Source organism: Artemia sp. Qi Xiang Cuo, chromosome 2, assembly GCF_049724085.1.
Source record: "Artemia sp. Qi Xiang Cuo chromosome 2, ASM4972408v1, whole genome shotgun sequence".
Lineage (NCBI taxonomy): Eukaryota > Metazoa > Arthropoda > Branchiopoda > Anostraca > Artemiidae > Artemia > Artemia sp. Qi Xiang Cuo.
In genome coordinates, this window is record NC_142795.1 from 7,035,120 (window position 1) to 7,050,771 (window position 15,652).

Consider the following 15,652-nt stretch of genomic DNA (forward strand, 5'->3'; position numbering starts at 1 on the left):
CAGTGATGACAGTCGTCAAATATGGCTCTGAAGCATGGGCGTTCCGAAAAGCAGATGAAGATTTGCTAGATGCTTTCCAGAGAAATTGCTTACGGATTGTTCTGGGTACCGAGCTGACTGACCGTATTTCAAACAGTAGGCTGTATGAAAAATGTGGTTCAATTCCGTCTTCTAGGACTATAAGGAGAGAAATGTTAAGATGGCTAGGGCAGGTCCTGCGGATGAAGGATGACAGATTGCCGAAGATTGTCCTTTTCGGCCAACCGCTTAGGGCTAAACGGAAAGCAGGTTGTCCTCGTCTGGGGTGGGAGGAGGTCACAAAGAAAGATTTAAAGGAAATGGGAACTTCCTGGGAGGGTGTAAAAAGGGAGGCTTTGAATAGATTGGGATGGAGGAGGAGCGTATGTAGCTGTGTTGGCCTCGGGCAGCTTGGTGCTGCGGTGAGTTGTTAGTTGTAGTAGTTTTGGTAGACACGGTTGTTTGGTAATTCATCCAGACATGGTTGTATGAATTATGAACTTTTAGTTTATTCGAAGCAGTTGTGCTTTTGTATTTGAAAGAAAAGTTTGTTCCTTTTATTTCATACTCCGTCGTTGAACATCTTTTGGTGGCAAAAACAAAATTGTGCTGTGTCAAGGTTCTTTAATAGGTTTCAGAATCACCTGTGCTGTCGGGGTCGTATCGTATGCGCATGTGATCGATTAGATAAGAGATGGATTAGTAAATTTGCGATGATTCCATAGCGGTTTCTTTACGCTAGCTGGGGAATTGCAGTGTATAATTTCACCAGTATAGATGAGAGGGTGCGACATCCTAACAAAAGAGAAAGATAAGCGAAACAAATATCAGCTTTTTCTCCACAGAAACAGGACATAAAGCAGAAGCAGATCACCTGTTTCTGTGTTTTTTTCTGTTTTTCTGAAAAACACAAATAGTGCGGATGCTTAATCCAAGTAGCAGCAGTAGTCGTCTTCACCAGCTGCACCAATTCCATCCATTCAATACTCCTCCTTTTTCCCGAACACCTATTTCCGTAAACTTTTTATTCAACAGAACATTACGACAAAGAAAAGCTTTAGTGTTCTTTCCTGAGGGAAAGATTTTGCGCTGATAGGTCGCCATAAAACTGATATCTTTAAGTTAAATTGGTTAGACAAAAGTGGGTCATCAATTATATACGTTCAGTTGCTTCCTAATAGTGCTCTTCAATCGTAATTCACTTATTTTCTCTTTTAGAAATATGTCTTTTTCTTTGATGGTGTCTCAATTCTATGTTGAGACATCTATATATAATTTAGGCGTTAAGGAAGGCTTTAGCCACTTTTTTGTTGAGTTACTTTGTTGTACTCCTAAAAATACTTTCTAACAGAAAAAAATACTTATTCTTTTTCTGAATCATATTTCAGCTTTTCTTTTTTGGAACTTCCTTTCTTTCTAATATGTTCCTAAGATATTTTTTAATTCCTATGGTTGGAAAAACATGGGTTGTTATTTTTATCTATTAAATTAGTTTCTAAAAAAATTACAATAGCCCTATTCTCCTGAATTCAATTAGAGATTTCAGTTCAACTAAACCCTCAACTAAAGTTCAGTTTTATCATAAAATACTATAGTTTTAAATGAACAGAAATCAAAGAATGTCAACCCGGAAGGAGTATTTTAACATTTACGATATATTAAGTACTAATATGGGTTTAATATATTCATCATAAAAAGAGCCATTTTTACATGAAGTTCAAAAAAAGAAAACAAAATACATTCGGAGTCCTTAAAACTTCGGGACATCTACTTCCCTTGAATCCTCATCATAACAGCATTGACAGTTGGCATTTAATTCACTGCAAGAGAGAAAAGGCTGCATAATTATTTAAAATCTTCAGTTCAAGGGATAAAAGAAAGAAGGAGGCAGAGAAAGTGAGAGAGAGAGAGAGAGAGAGAGATTTTAGGCTGGAACTATACTGTCCCATGACTGAACATGTTAATAGCTGATGGCTTTTTGCATGTCTCCAAAAAAAATTAATTTAATAGCAAAACGGTTAGTATAACCAGGGGAACACTGGTCTAAGAATAGTTTTACTTCTTATTTTATTTAATTCTTTTTTACTTTTGCCTTTTTTACTTTTTACAATGTATAACCCCTCTTGAAAATTAGTAAAAAAAAATAGGAAAAAATAGTAGTAAAAAGTACGTTAAAAGTCGTTGAAAAACACAAAATTCGTGTTTGTCAACACAGTTAATTCAAATATTTGAATAATACACTAAAAAAAGGAAAAGAATGCAGCACTAGATTCATAGTCCAGATACAGAGAGTCTATATGGACAAACTATCCAGTCCAAACTGGACAGTCCAAACCCCAAGTCCAAACTGGGGGGTACTGATCTCCTTTTCGTGGCCTTTAGCCAGGAAGTACAATGGGACGTTGAGGGCTTAATGAGACGTCGGGGGCTTAGGAAGGGTATGAACACACCCTTCCTGTTTACCTACCAGATTCCTCCAGTACCCATTTAGAGCTGGTCGACTCTAGCTGATCTTACAGAGTCACGCCACTGATCCCTGTTCTAAACCTAATAATCAGCGACACCGGGACTCAAAACCCTGTCCTCACAGACACACGATTTCAAGTCTAGCATACCAGCTTATCGACTAGGTTCTTTATAATAATATCTTCAAATAATATGTTCTTTATAATTTTACTAGAAAATACTTTCCGAAGAAAAAAGTTTGGAAAAGAATCCAGATAAGTTTCCCATTACCCAAAAATATATCGTGACCGACTTTCGAATAACTAAAATCTATTGATTTTATTCGTTTCAAATTATTTAATTAGCCTATTATTCAATAATTTAGTTATTATTTTTTTTATAATTTATAACATTATAATTTATAAATTAATATCATAATTTATAATATTAAATTATAAATCATTTAAATTATTTGTTTTATTTGTTTATTCCCACATTCTTATGCTGCATTATTATATTGTACCATAAAAGAACTACCATCAGATTAAGAATATTACCTGTGATTAAAAAAAGTAAACAATGGGTCTAGCGTTTGCCCCCAGCATAATTAACTCCCCTCATTGGAACTTTAAAACTTGAAGCAGCTTGCTGTTGAATTTGATAGGCAAGAGGATGGATCTTGAAGCCATACAACCTGGAAAAAAAGAGGTAGTTAAAATTAGCTTTATACATTAGAAAGGGATTTTCAAGATTTGGCAAAAAATTGCTGAAAGTCAAAATAATGAAGAAGAATTAATAATAAAAAAGAAAGCCAAAAATTTAAAAACATCTTCCCTTCTTGATATTAAAACAAACATACGATTTAACAAGGATGTTCCCGTAAAAGCTTTCCTAGCCTCAAGATAAAAGAAATTGCCAAAAACTGTGAAAAAGGAAGATAATACGGTCCCAGTGAGACATCACCAGAGGGATGCCACTAGCCTGTTGGCCCTTATAATTATCTAATAGAAAAAACTTTTCTAAAGTATTAAGCAAATTAATTTAGCCAAATTTTTAAGGAAAGTTTTGATTATTTCATAGGAAAATTAGCACTAATAGAAGACCAAGTAACTAAATAGACAAAACAACAGATGGAAACAATTGAATATAAAAACACTGTTGTAAGGGTAAACTTGCGGTCATTGGAAAGCAGTTTCAATTAACAGAAATAATTCCAAATTTAGCCAATCAAACCTAGATTGACAGACAGGACAATAAAACTGAATATATTTCAAACATCACCATTGGACGTCTAGTTTAAAACAACAAATAGCTTAAACTATGATCTTAATTACGTCATCAATCAAATAGGCTGGAATTTGCAATTGGGCATCATCATTTTCATCACTATCTTTTTTTTCTAAGGTTACAACTTTTTTTTAAACTTAATTATTAATTATCCGTGACAGAGGTGAGTGTTTGGGTGGACATGAATGTCTAATCTTAATGATAACCCCCCCCCTCCCCATACGAGTTGAAGTGGAGAACTCTTTGAAAAGACTGCATTATGCTTAATCGTCCCATCAAGTAAGACTACCTTACTAACCATAGTTTAACTACGATGAAGAAAGTCTTAAAGACCTTGTTGATGCTGGGGCATTGCCTTATTCCCCTGAAAAAGTTCATTTCGAGCTCCCAGCATTTTTGAAATATGTATGCGACAAGCAATATGTTTTTTTTTCTTTTTTTTTCAACTATCCTGACACCTGAGATACTTACTATCTCTTGAGGATAATTATACCCATTAATTTTATGAATATAATAACAAAATTTTTATTAATGGTTAACGTCACCAAATAATAAAAAAGATACGCCCCAGTTAATTGATACGAGTTTTTCATGGCACCTTCTCGACTGATATGATTAAGTAAATTATTTTGAGATTTTTACATTACATTTAAGTTATGAAAAGTTAAAATACACTCGTAAAGCGCTGGGGTGTTGAAACAGCCATGGGAATATATATTCTGAGAGATATATATTTATTAAACCAAAGAAAACAAACACAGTAATAACAGCCACCCCGAGAAGTAAAAAAAAACTTGTCCGAGGGGGTGGCAAAAATACATTAGAAAATAACACAGGACAAAGAAAAAAAAATAAACCAATAGTACGACCTAATCTGCACCACAAACCTTACAACAAACAAATTCAACAATACTATTAAAAACACACCCCGAGAGGCCACAATAAGGTACTCACTTATTTATTTACATCCCCCTAAAACAAGAACAAAAGAACTAAATTTCATACTTAGTCAAAAGGATTTCTTTTATTTCTTTCTTGAAAAAAGAAATATCACTATTATTTTTAAAAACTTTTATCTAGATGATTCCAACTTCTAATCCCCCTAAGAAGCACAGAAAACGTCGACCGGGTCAAAAAGCTGTCATCGTGATTGTTTCGTTGTTTCTTCTGTTTCTTCCAAATAGGTCATACACCAAACTTTTGACACTGTCTCTTACGTTCATTCAGAGGCGGATCCAGGATTATTTTAGGAGGTGGGATGGGGGGCAAAATAGGTTGATCCGAAAAAAAATTGGGGGGGGGGGGCGCAAAATAGGTTGATCCGAAAAAAATTAGGGGGGGGCAAAATAGGTTGATCCGATAAACTTGCGTTAGGAGCAAGTTTAATTAATGCAAATTTGAGTTAATTAAGTAAATTACACTACTTTAGACTACGCTAGCAGGCGCGCGCCCCCTCGCCCCCTGGATCCGCCACTGCGTTCATTGTCTTAAATGTTCAATATATAATTATATAGAAATTATGGAACCCTAGTGTTCTCCTGATCTCTCAAAATGAACTCCAAAGTGTGCTATTATTTAAGCACTTTGTAACAGAGTAAGAATAGATTTTCGACTTTCCTTCAATATACATTCGCCAGATAGCTAATAAAAAAGATGCTTAAATGATCTACATAGCTACGTCTGCTTATAGTTTGAAAAAATAAGATATAAAATAAGAGCACAGCTTTATTCACTAAAGCTCAATAGCCTACTAAGCCAGGTAGCAGGAGCAGGAGCTCCACATTTTTATTGTAGGGAGGAGGGGGCAAGAGAGGGTCCAGATCAAGGAGTCAAGGGGCATGAATATCCTTCAGAGAAAAGATGTGTTAGAACATTTGTGAGAAACCCAATCCGAAATGTGTTTTTAAGATGTCTGAAAACTTGTTTCGGGAAATTATTTAATAATGGACACTAATCACTCAATGAAAAAAAGTAAAGGTGGCCAGTGCCTGTCCCAAGTCTTCAATGGCAGGTTTTTCTTCAAGCGGTAGAGAAGAAAAGTTACTATTTAGAAATTCAAAGGGATAGTGCCCTTTTTAATAGTCAAAAGTGATTGGAGGGCAACTAGCCCCCCCCCCCCTACGCCCATCATTCCCCCGAACACATCCAATCAAAATTTTCAACCATACCATCCATCCAACCACATCCATACATCCAACCACGCCACGACGGAATGGGGCTGCTACGAGAATTAGCCTACCCTCCACCCCCTAAATTGACCATGCGGATTCAAAAATATCAATGGCACTTGCTTGCGAGAGGTGGAACACTCCGAAACTTGACATTTTATTATACTTTGATGTTTCATGCAAGAAAATGCATTTTCCACAAAGTTTGAGGTGCAGTTTTCCGCTCAAATAGAAATGCCTAGAAGCCATAGAATGTTTTCATAACAAACTAACACGATTAGTTACAAAAAATGGCAGAGTTAAAAAAATCGCAAAACTATATGAGTCTTGAACAGTTTTGGAAAGTATAAACAAAATCAAATTGAATATTAGATATATAATGATATTAATTGTTGAAAGATCCATCAGTTCAAGATTATTTTTCACTTAATTTTTATTTTCATTTTCAATGCTGTAAGAACTGGAAAATAATAAATTTGTAATATACGAGTAATTCGTTTTCAGTGAAGCACCAATGACGCAGCAGGCTTTAGGTTTTTACAGTTGAAGAAGGGGGCTGTATCCAAATTTTGATTGTAGTGAAACTATATTTGTCTTGACCAATCTTGAAAAGAACTAATAAATTAAACTGAATATTTGATGCATAATGATATTAATTACTAAAAGCTCATCAGTTCAAAATTTTACTGTAATTTTAATATTTATTTTCAATATTAAGTACAAAAGAAAACATTCGTAATGTAATTCGTTTTCAGTAAAGCGCCAATGACGCAGTAAGTTTTAGGCTTCTGCAGTGAGACGATACCCAAACACTTGTTTGTAGTTATTTTTATTCGATTCAAACTTTATTTGCATATTCAATTTAACTTTCACTCGTTTTAAGATTTATTTATTCATTTCCGTTAATATATATAGTATGTTTGTTCGCATTGATTTTTTTATTTAATTTCTGTTCGTTTTAAGTTTCATTTATACTTTAATAGCAAAACTATTTTTTTTTGTTTTAAGTTTGATTTTTATATTCAATCGAAGCATTACTAGCTTTAAGATCTATTTATTCATTTATATTATTACTTGTTGTATGTTTTTTGCTATGATTGTTTATTTAGTTTCTGATCGTTTTGAGTTTCATTTATTCTTTAATATTAATTTCTGGTCCTTTTGAGTTTGAATTTTAACAGGTATTTGTATCTACTGAGCTTAAGTTTAAAATGACCTTTACTTTTCTTTGAAAAACTTATTTTTCGGAAAGTTTTTTTAATTAATTATTTTATAATGGACACTAATCACTCAATGAAAAAAAGTAAAGGTGGCCAGTGCCTGTCCCAAGTCTTCAATGGCAGGTTTTTCTTCAAGCGGTAGAGAAGAAAAGTTACAATTTAGCCAAGACGCTCCTTGGTTAAATTTAAAACATTACTCAATACATAATAAACAATAAACAAATTTTTTTGTTTATTGGTCAAACGCTCGATCTTTTGAAAATTCTACTCCTTAAGATCATCGTCTTTAGACAAATAGCGACATTCCGATTTGGTCTTAAAGCCGTCCTGGTGTCGAATGCATGTATTAATTTTCATCAAAAATCGAATCTTCAAAATTATCATTCCATGTTTCATTTCGAAAATGCCTATAACAATTTCAAAATCAACTTTGGCAATCACACAACTGTATATTTTTTTCTTAGATATAAAGGTTGAATGTTTGAATAAAAGGAATTTCATTTTGTTAAAGTTTTTGACAAAGTGATAAATATGTGCTATAAACCAATTGGAATAGTGTTAATTAAAATACCCATACATATGCAAACGTAATTACACAAACGTAAAATTAAGAACTGGTGTTCGGCTTTTATTAAAATTATCAGCAATGAGTTGCTGCAGATAACAGTAGTATAGTTTAAACAAGTTTTTGGGTGGACAAGAACGTGGATGTTGTATACACTCGGCTTTTTCAGCCAGCTACACCACTAATATTGCAGTACCTATCCCCCTCTTTTTCCCCACACCCAGCATACGATGCTCAATCTCATAGTTGAACCAAGCGCTATTCTAACAGCCCCGTGTATTGTGCTTTTCAGTTGCATGCAATTTTGAACGGATTTTGAAGATTAAATTTGTTGTGCTAAACTTTTGATATGCTTGATTTATTGAAATATTATGGATTGTTTATTAATTGATTTGGTAGTGGGGTCACTCATTTATATTTAAAAATAGTATTGATATCAGCGGGCCACAAAAAGCAAAATACAGGACAAGTCAAAGTATTATTAAAGATTCTGTAATATTATATTGTGACATATATCTTATGATATTCACTGTATATCTTCCTTCCTATTCTTTAATGATTCCATTTCTTTCCTATTTGCAGATGTAGAGGGTGTATTCATTTCCACTTTTAAAAGTTTTAAAACAAGAGAACCTAATCTTGAATTGACAGATTTTAGGAAGTAAAAGAACCTTAAATATCAGGGAAACCAATTTGACCCGAGCAAACGTGGCGAAACAGGGAGTATAATACCTTTTCGCAATTTTGGGATCACCTATTTGCCTGACGATGAGGTTTCAAAGGTGGTATATTTCCATAAATATTAACGTAGAACATATGAAAAAGTGTAAGGGACCCCTGTTTTCTGCTTTATTTATAAGGGCTGAGGAGGGCTGTGCCCTCCTCAACGCCTCGCTCTTTACGCTAAAGTTTTTATTGTTTAAAAAAAAGAGTTGTAAGAAAGTCAAACTTTAGCGTAAAGAGTGAGGTGTTGAAGAGGGCACAGCCCCTTTCATATACGGAATAATTTCTGATCGTTTTAAGATTTAATGTCGCTCCTTACTTTCACTTTAAAAAACTTTTTTTATTTATTTACAGGATGAGAAAGCGGGGGTTTGGGGGGCGGCAGCCCCCTCAACTGTGCCTCCTAATCCCTGTACGTTTTAAGGTTCGACCTTGTAACTCAGCCTCTTTAACTCTTTAGAAAACGCAGTTTTTTTCAAATAATTATTAATATGAGTAGCAAAAGCGCTTGATTTCAGTGTATATTTCTATAGTATATAGCCCTCCCTTTGTCCCTCGAAAAATTTCTTATGTATAAAATTATTACAATTTATTATCTCTCTGAACAGCAAGGGTATATAAAAGGTTTACTAAATTAAACTTTTCCATGAATAGTCGTAGCTCAGCGGTAAAGACACCTACCTAGTAAGCAAGAGGTCGTGGATTCGGGTCCTGACTGAGGAAGAGGTTACAGCAATTTTCTTTCATTTTTTTTTATTGAGCAGATAAGGAGCCTGGGTAACAGTAAAACCGTAATAGTAATTTCAAATTGGCATAACTTTCTTGTTCCCGCTGCCTTTTCCTGGAAGCCTTCGGCGAAGTGTCCTAGATTTAAAGAAAACAAAACAAAAACATCCTTAGCAGCTTACCTTGGAACAAAGGAGTTGGTAGGTCTCTTAGGTCTATACTCGGGATGCACCATAAAAAGCATATGAGGGAAACCCGTTCCAAAATAGGCACCATCAGTATGGTGATGGCGAGTGGATCTGGGATTGTAGACATCCATACACTTTGGACAATATAACTTCACCATTGATTCACCAGGAACGTCAGATAAACCTAAAATAGAAATTTTTTGGATGACAATTTTGAAAGATATACAAACATAGCAAAAATAGCCTATTCCTTCAAGCACACATCAAGCTACAGCCTTCTAGAAATAAGAATTCCGATTCCGAGGATCCAGGGGTTATTTTTCAACCTTGTAATGAGACAGGCCAATAAATTCCCAACTGATTATATGATATGAATTCAAGATATACTAAAATACAATTTACGTCAAAAAAAAACATATTAAAACAAAAAGTATATATTTATACAACACACACACACACAAAATTATATAGAAAAACATAAATCCATATTTATAGAAATATATTTAAAACCTAACTTAGAGTAAAACTGAACGGCATTAACAAATGTTAGTGAGGATTAGATTTTAAAGTAATTGCTTGACCTTTTTTAAAAAATCATGAATAGATTTACATAGATTTATAATAATAGATTACATAGATTCTAATTACATTCTATCCAACTGGACTGGTCCACTTTTGATTCTTAATTGGTTTATAGGATTGTTTGTTATACTTTAAATTATGTAAATAAGTTATTATTATGTATTTTTTTTTATCTTTAATGCATACTTTATAAAAGGGACTCTTTTCTCACTTATTTTTACAAATCGTTTCCATATTTTTACATTAATTATTTTTAGGTTCGAAAAGAAACACAGGATGTTTCTTATGAGCTGTCTTAAATTTAAGTTTATTTTACCCAAGTCAATTTCCATGACAAACCATTTTTATTTGCATTGGGGAAGGACACTTTATGCACTTATTTCAAGATTTTCAAATATCTTATCTAGGTCAGAACTTTTTTTAAATACGCTAATTTGCATCGGAACTTATTTTGAATATAAGTGGTAATGCTTATTGTGTTTGGTATTGGGCCGAGTCGTCCTTACTTATAGATCGTTACAAGAAGCGTTTGACAACAAAAAATCTGCCCTTGAATGAGGGCGTAACTGAACAAATCAATCTTTTCTATCTCACCACTTATTCTGAAGATGGTTGAAATTAGCTTCATCTAACTTCCTTGTTAAGAAGACAAGATATACTTACCACAGACTTTGGACTGGAATGCCTACAGTCCGACTTTCACACTGACAGTCATCCTCACTTTTAAGACAACTAGGCAACTACGTATAATAAAAGACTAACTAGAAAGAATGCTAATCGACTTTCATCTCAACAGAGTTTCACTTCCGTAACGGAGATCATTTAATTTATCTGTGCAGCATTTTATTTATCAATATTTTATTACCAGACATTTTTAATGTATCTTACTGGTTTGGTCTTGTTACTTTGGAGTTTCATTTCCGCTTTATCTTACCCTAGTTCTGTCTTTGTCGCCAGAGACATCCAGGGCATTAAAAAAGAGCCTCCATTCATCCCTCAAGTTTACCGCAGATACCAAGCCCTCACACTCAGGTTGGACATGTAGCTATTAAGGCTACGCAGGTCTGCATGATAGATGTGCAGCACTTTAATCCAGGTCTGCATGATAGATGCGCAGCACTTTGTTCCAGGGTCTTCCCCTTAGATGGGTACTCGGCGGATGCCAGTAAAGAACACTATGTTGGCTTAAAGCTATTGTATTAAAGCAAAAAATAAAGCTAATAGTTGGCACATTCTATTTTATCCTAAACTTAGGTAATGTCCAGCATTACAAAAACAGAAAAAATTTCGCTGATGATTCAAATAACTTATAAAATTTTATAAAATCAAATTTTAGGCATTTAATGAAACTTGTTTATAAATTGTAACCAAAACGACTTCGATGAATAAAATTTATACGCCCGCGAATCTCAATAACTCGGCTTTTAGCAATACATTACTGCAAAATTTATAGTTTTTGATTTAATGTCACAGACTGTCACAGCTCAAAGTTTTGCTGTTACAGAATGGATAACTCGAGCGTCGATTATTCAATAGCTCCAGCTTTTCACTAAACACTTGCTATCAGTGTAACTGAGGTTCTAGACTTTTTCCTTTGTCGATTGGTCGATTTCATCGACCAGCAGCAGATGAAATCAGAAGGACTGCTGGTTGATTTCATCGCCCAGCAGATGAAATAAAAAAGACTGCTACCATTACAAAATGGTCACAGTCTTATGCTTTTATGTCAAAATACCGACCAGCTCTTCTTGTCTGTCCCAATATGGGTTCAACCACTTATTTAAGGGCAGTAGGGAAAAGGCTAGCCCAGACAACGAAAGAGTTTTTTTTGGAAACGACTAAGCCCTTGGAATTTCCCATAAAGTGACTGAAACCAAGTTGGGACAGAGAAGAAGAGCTATCCTCTTTAGTTACAAAAAAACAACTACATGAATTCTTTCATCATAGCAATATTAAACTATCTTGAAGTTTTGATCATATTGAACAATTCGATTTTTGATGCCTCGAATATTCACTAGTACAAATTTTTCACATATCCGTTAACCAACGTCTTACGTTGTTTTCCTTGTCAATATTCGTCAGAGTTCATCGACCAACAGTAGATCAAATGAGCAGGACTACTACTTACTGATGTAAAAATACAAGCTAATTTTTTTTATCTATTCCAACACAGTTCAGTCAATATCCAGGAAATTACAAAGATGTGAAGTTGTTTTCTCAAAATTACACTCAAAAGACGGTGTTTTACTCCTCCTCTCTCCCCCTTGAATACTATTTAGCATAACATTTACAGTTATATCAACTTTACCAATGCTGAAGACGTCCCTAAAGCCCCAAATAGATCCTTATTTACCAAACAGCATCGACTGCCGTATTCCTATAATTACCTTGTTAGTTGTTTGTACACTAATTGTTAACGAAAACTTTTACTTCAGAGAGTTTCTTTGTTTGGATACAGTCAAACCAAAACTATTTTTTAAATGGCAGTCTAAATATTTGTAACCCTTGTAATATCGCTAGTTATAATGGAAGCCAAACAATTTAGACTTTGAAAGAACTTCAATTGTACCATCTTATTTCAATATTTTCCGTTATTCCTAAACCACTTTGTAAAGTATTTGAAACTAAAGCACATTATCAAAGATCTTTCTTTCTTACCCCCCCCCCCATTCAAACTCGTTTTTTTCTGAATAATGCTGAAAAACCCTGCTATAAAGTTCCATCTCCATCCTACTTTGTTCATATATTCACTCTTCACCTCGTCCCATGGACTTCCTACTTCCTTCCCCATTCCATTCAAGGATGTCAAGCGAGGACCACGAGTTGGAAAATTTGGCAATTCCATCATCTCTCTTTTCAAAAACTACACCGTTCTTTCCTTAAGACTTTACCTATAAAATATAGTAATCCAATAATATTCATCATTCCAAGCAATTTGCTTCCTGCCGAAGTCAAGCTAATACCTCTTTAACTATTGCATCCACTTTGATCTCCAATCCTTTGAAATTCAATTTTTCAAAATCCCTGACATTCGACTTCCCCTTCATCTAAAATCCTATTCATAATTTTCAGCATCGTTCTCTATCTTCGCAACCAGTGTCTGCAATATACTATCATATGAGTATGCAAATACTATCATTGACTGCAATCGTATTATTTTTATGTTACCTTGTTTCATTTACCATATATTTTAATATAAATCCATTTAATACCCTTTCTAACTCCTTACTAATTAATCTTCAGTATGAGATCTTTATTTTCGTAACCACTATATTTCAAAAGCACATTTAGCATACAATTAATACTTGCAGTCGTACTACTTTTATACTAATCCTTTTCATTAATCAATTAATCCTTTCCAATTATTTTAATATCAATCCCTTTCATACTATCTCCAACACCTCCTTACTAAATGAATCCCTCAAATTAGTATTACCACTCTGATTGTCATCACAATTGTACCTTTTATAAAACTCAAAATTTTCAGGCCATCTCTTCATAACACTTTACCACTAACATTCCTATCATTAGCTTGGACTAGTCTGGCGTGATTACTTCTCCTCAACGTCTTTAAATACCAGTCCTTAATGAATTGAGTAAATAAGAGGCAATGACATTTCTGATGTATGTTTCTATGAACCTGTATTCTCCCATCAGGTTTTAAGACACTTATTGGACAAGCAGAGTATATTAATAATAAAGCTAAAGTGAAGATCATGAATAAGACTTTTGATTTCAATAAAATTTCAGTCCTTGTCCGTTTTTTAAAGCCAGTCTCCATTTGGCAGATTCTGCATATCTACACCGCCAATCTGCAAAATTTTATTTCAATCGAGACTTCTTTTCCGGCTCCGTATTAGCAGTTTGCAGCTACTACAACCTTCGACGTTGCTTTTTCTGCAAGATGGCAGAATGGCACAATCTACCAAATGGAGACTAGCTTTTAAACATTTAAAAGGATTAATTTCTAAAATAAATTATTATTTTGATGAACAAATCGTCGAAGAGGAAAGAAATATTTTGTAAATTAGAAGAATTTAGTTATAAGTAGGCAATGTAGCACCATTTACACAAAGTTGTGAATCATATTTTTTTGTAGTAAAAATTGCATCTTGTAAAATAGTCGTATTTATTCTGAACTATACAATTCAGAACCGTCCTATTCGAGTGGTTAGCGCATTGGAGTTGAAATCCTGAGAAAAGGAGTTCGAGTGTTGGTGTCCCTGATTATTTGGTTTGGAACGAGGGTCAAGGGTATGACTCTGTAGTGTAAGCTCAACGAGAGTCGACCCAGCTTTGAATGGGTACCAGGAGAAATCTGGTGGAAAACGCGGGAAGCGTTGGATGATTTCCTCCCAACGCCTCATTGCACTCTCGGCTGAAGGCAGTGAACCAGAAGATCGGTACCTGATCAACACAGACCATCGGTCAGCATGCAAGAAACCTTTTTTTAAGTTTATACGACTTAGTGATTGCCAAAGATCAGATTGCTACTACCACAACCTTCAAGCAATAAGTGATAGATTGCTAATGATCGTCCTAGTCAGACAACCTTCTAAGGCCAAATGAAAAGCAGGGCTTCCCATGATGGGGTGGAAGGAGGTAGAGAGGAAAGCTGCAAAGAGGGAGGCTTTGAATAAATTGGGATGGAAGAGAAGCGTGCGTAGCTTGGTTGGTCTCAGGCGCTTGATGCTGCAATGAATTGCTAGAGGTAGTAGTACATGATTTACTCAAATGAACCCTGTTGAGTTTACCAGTTTCCATCATTTCTCCCCTTAGTGCAAGGGTGAGGCGATATAAGGGCAGGAATAGGCAATAAGAGTTATATTTTGCTACTCCTTTAAAAACCTCTTAATCCTAATACTTTACCCTGGATAAATATGCCTTTTGTATGAGTGACAAATCTACAGTTGGTCAAAAACAGTTGGTCTACGGTCGGCTAATAATATTGAAATATCAAAATTTAAACCTATCATAGAATAATATCTTACCAATTGGTAACATTGGCTGATTCTCACAATACACACGAGGACAATGTCCAAAGTCTCCAGCATGGTACTTTTCAATCATTTGTACAATTCCTCGATTTGTTAATATGTATCTAGCGTGAATCAAACCATACAGCATTTCAGCAGCTTGCTCTATAAGGTCTGACTGATTTGGATTATCTTCTAATTCATCATCTAAAAAAGAAGGGAAATGGATACTTTCAACCCTAATTTTCGGCGATTGTACACAATTATTAACTATTTGTGGGGAACCTGTAGACACTTGCTGTAAGCAATAAGTCCGTAAGTAGAATGTTTATGCAACAAGGTACAATTTTATGGCAATGGTAAATTTTAAGGAAGAGCTTAAATCCCTAAAAATCTACTTTTGAGCACTGATTTTCTTGGGTACCATAAGAAAATGCAAGGGAGGGTGGGGGGAGGTGTCGTATATTTACATTTGGTGCAAATATTTAAAAACAATTCTCTATTTGGCTCTTTTAAACTACTTATTTTAACAGAACAAACCACTTCTTACTTCAGCATCTGTGATACCAAAATGTTGTAGATTCAAATAAGGAATCATAACTAGAGACGTATAAGGGAAGGGGGAGAATAGGGTTTTTGAACCTATCTCCCCACAAACGTATTTTTCTAAGTTTTTTTCCGGACAAACACATTTTTCCATTTTCACCTCCCTCTTAAAAAAAATTTATACGTACTTTTTTAATTAGAGATTTCA

At 34.5% G+C, this 15,652-nt stretch overlaps 2 protein-coding genes across 3 annotated transcripts in view; both read right to left on the reverse strand.

The window, feature by feature from the left end:
* LOC148954853 (pyrimidodiazepine synthase-like) overlaps positions 1 to 15,652 on the reverse strand; it is a 317,734-nt gene that overhangs the window by 81,626 nt on the left and 220,456 nt on the right. The window lies entirely within an intron of this gene.
* CkIIbeta (casein kinase II subunit beta) overlaps positions 1,682 to 15,652 on the reverse strand; it is a 40,638-nt gene continuing 26,667 nt past the window's right edge. The window contains exons 4-7 of the mRNA XM_089098921.1: positions 14,914 to 15,105; positions 9,335 to 9,524; positions 3,021 to 3,157; positions 1,682 to 1,838 (exon numbers count right to left, since the gene is read on the reverse strand). Coding sequence (XP_088955047.1) covers positions 3,049 to 3,157; positions 9,335 to 9,524; positions 14,914 to 15,105 — 491 coding nt within the window. The 3' untranslated portion in view covers positions 1,682 to 1,838; positions 3,021 to 3,048. The remainder of the gene's footprint in view (positions 1,839 to 3,020; positions 3,158 to 9,334; positions 9,525 to 14,913; positions 15,106 to 15,652) is intronic.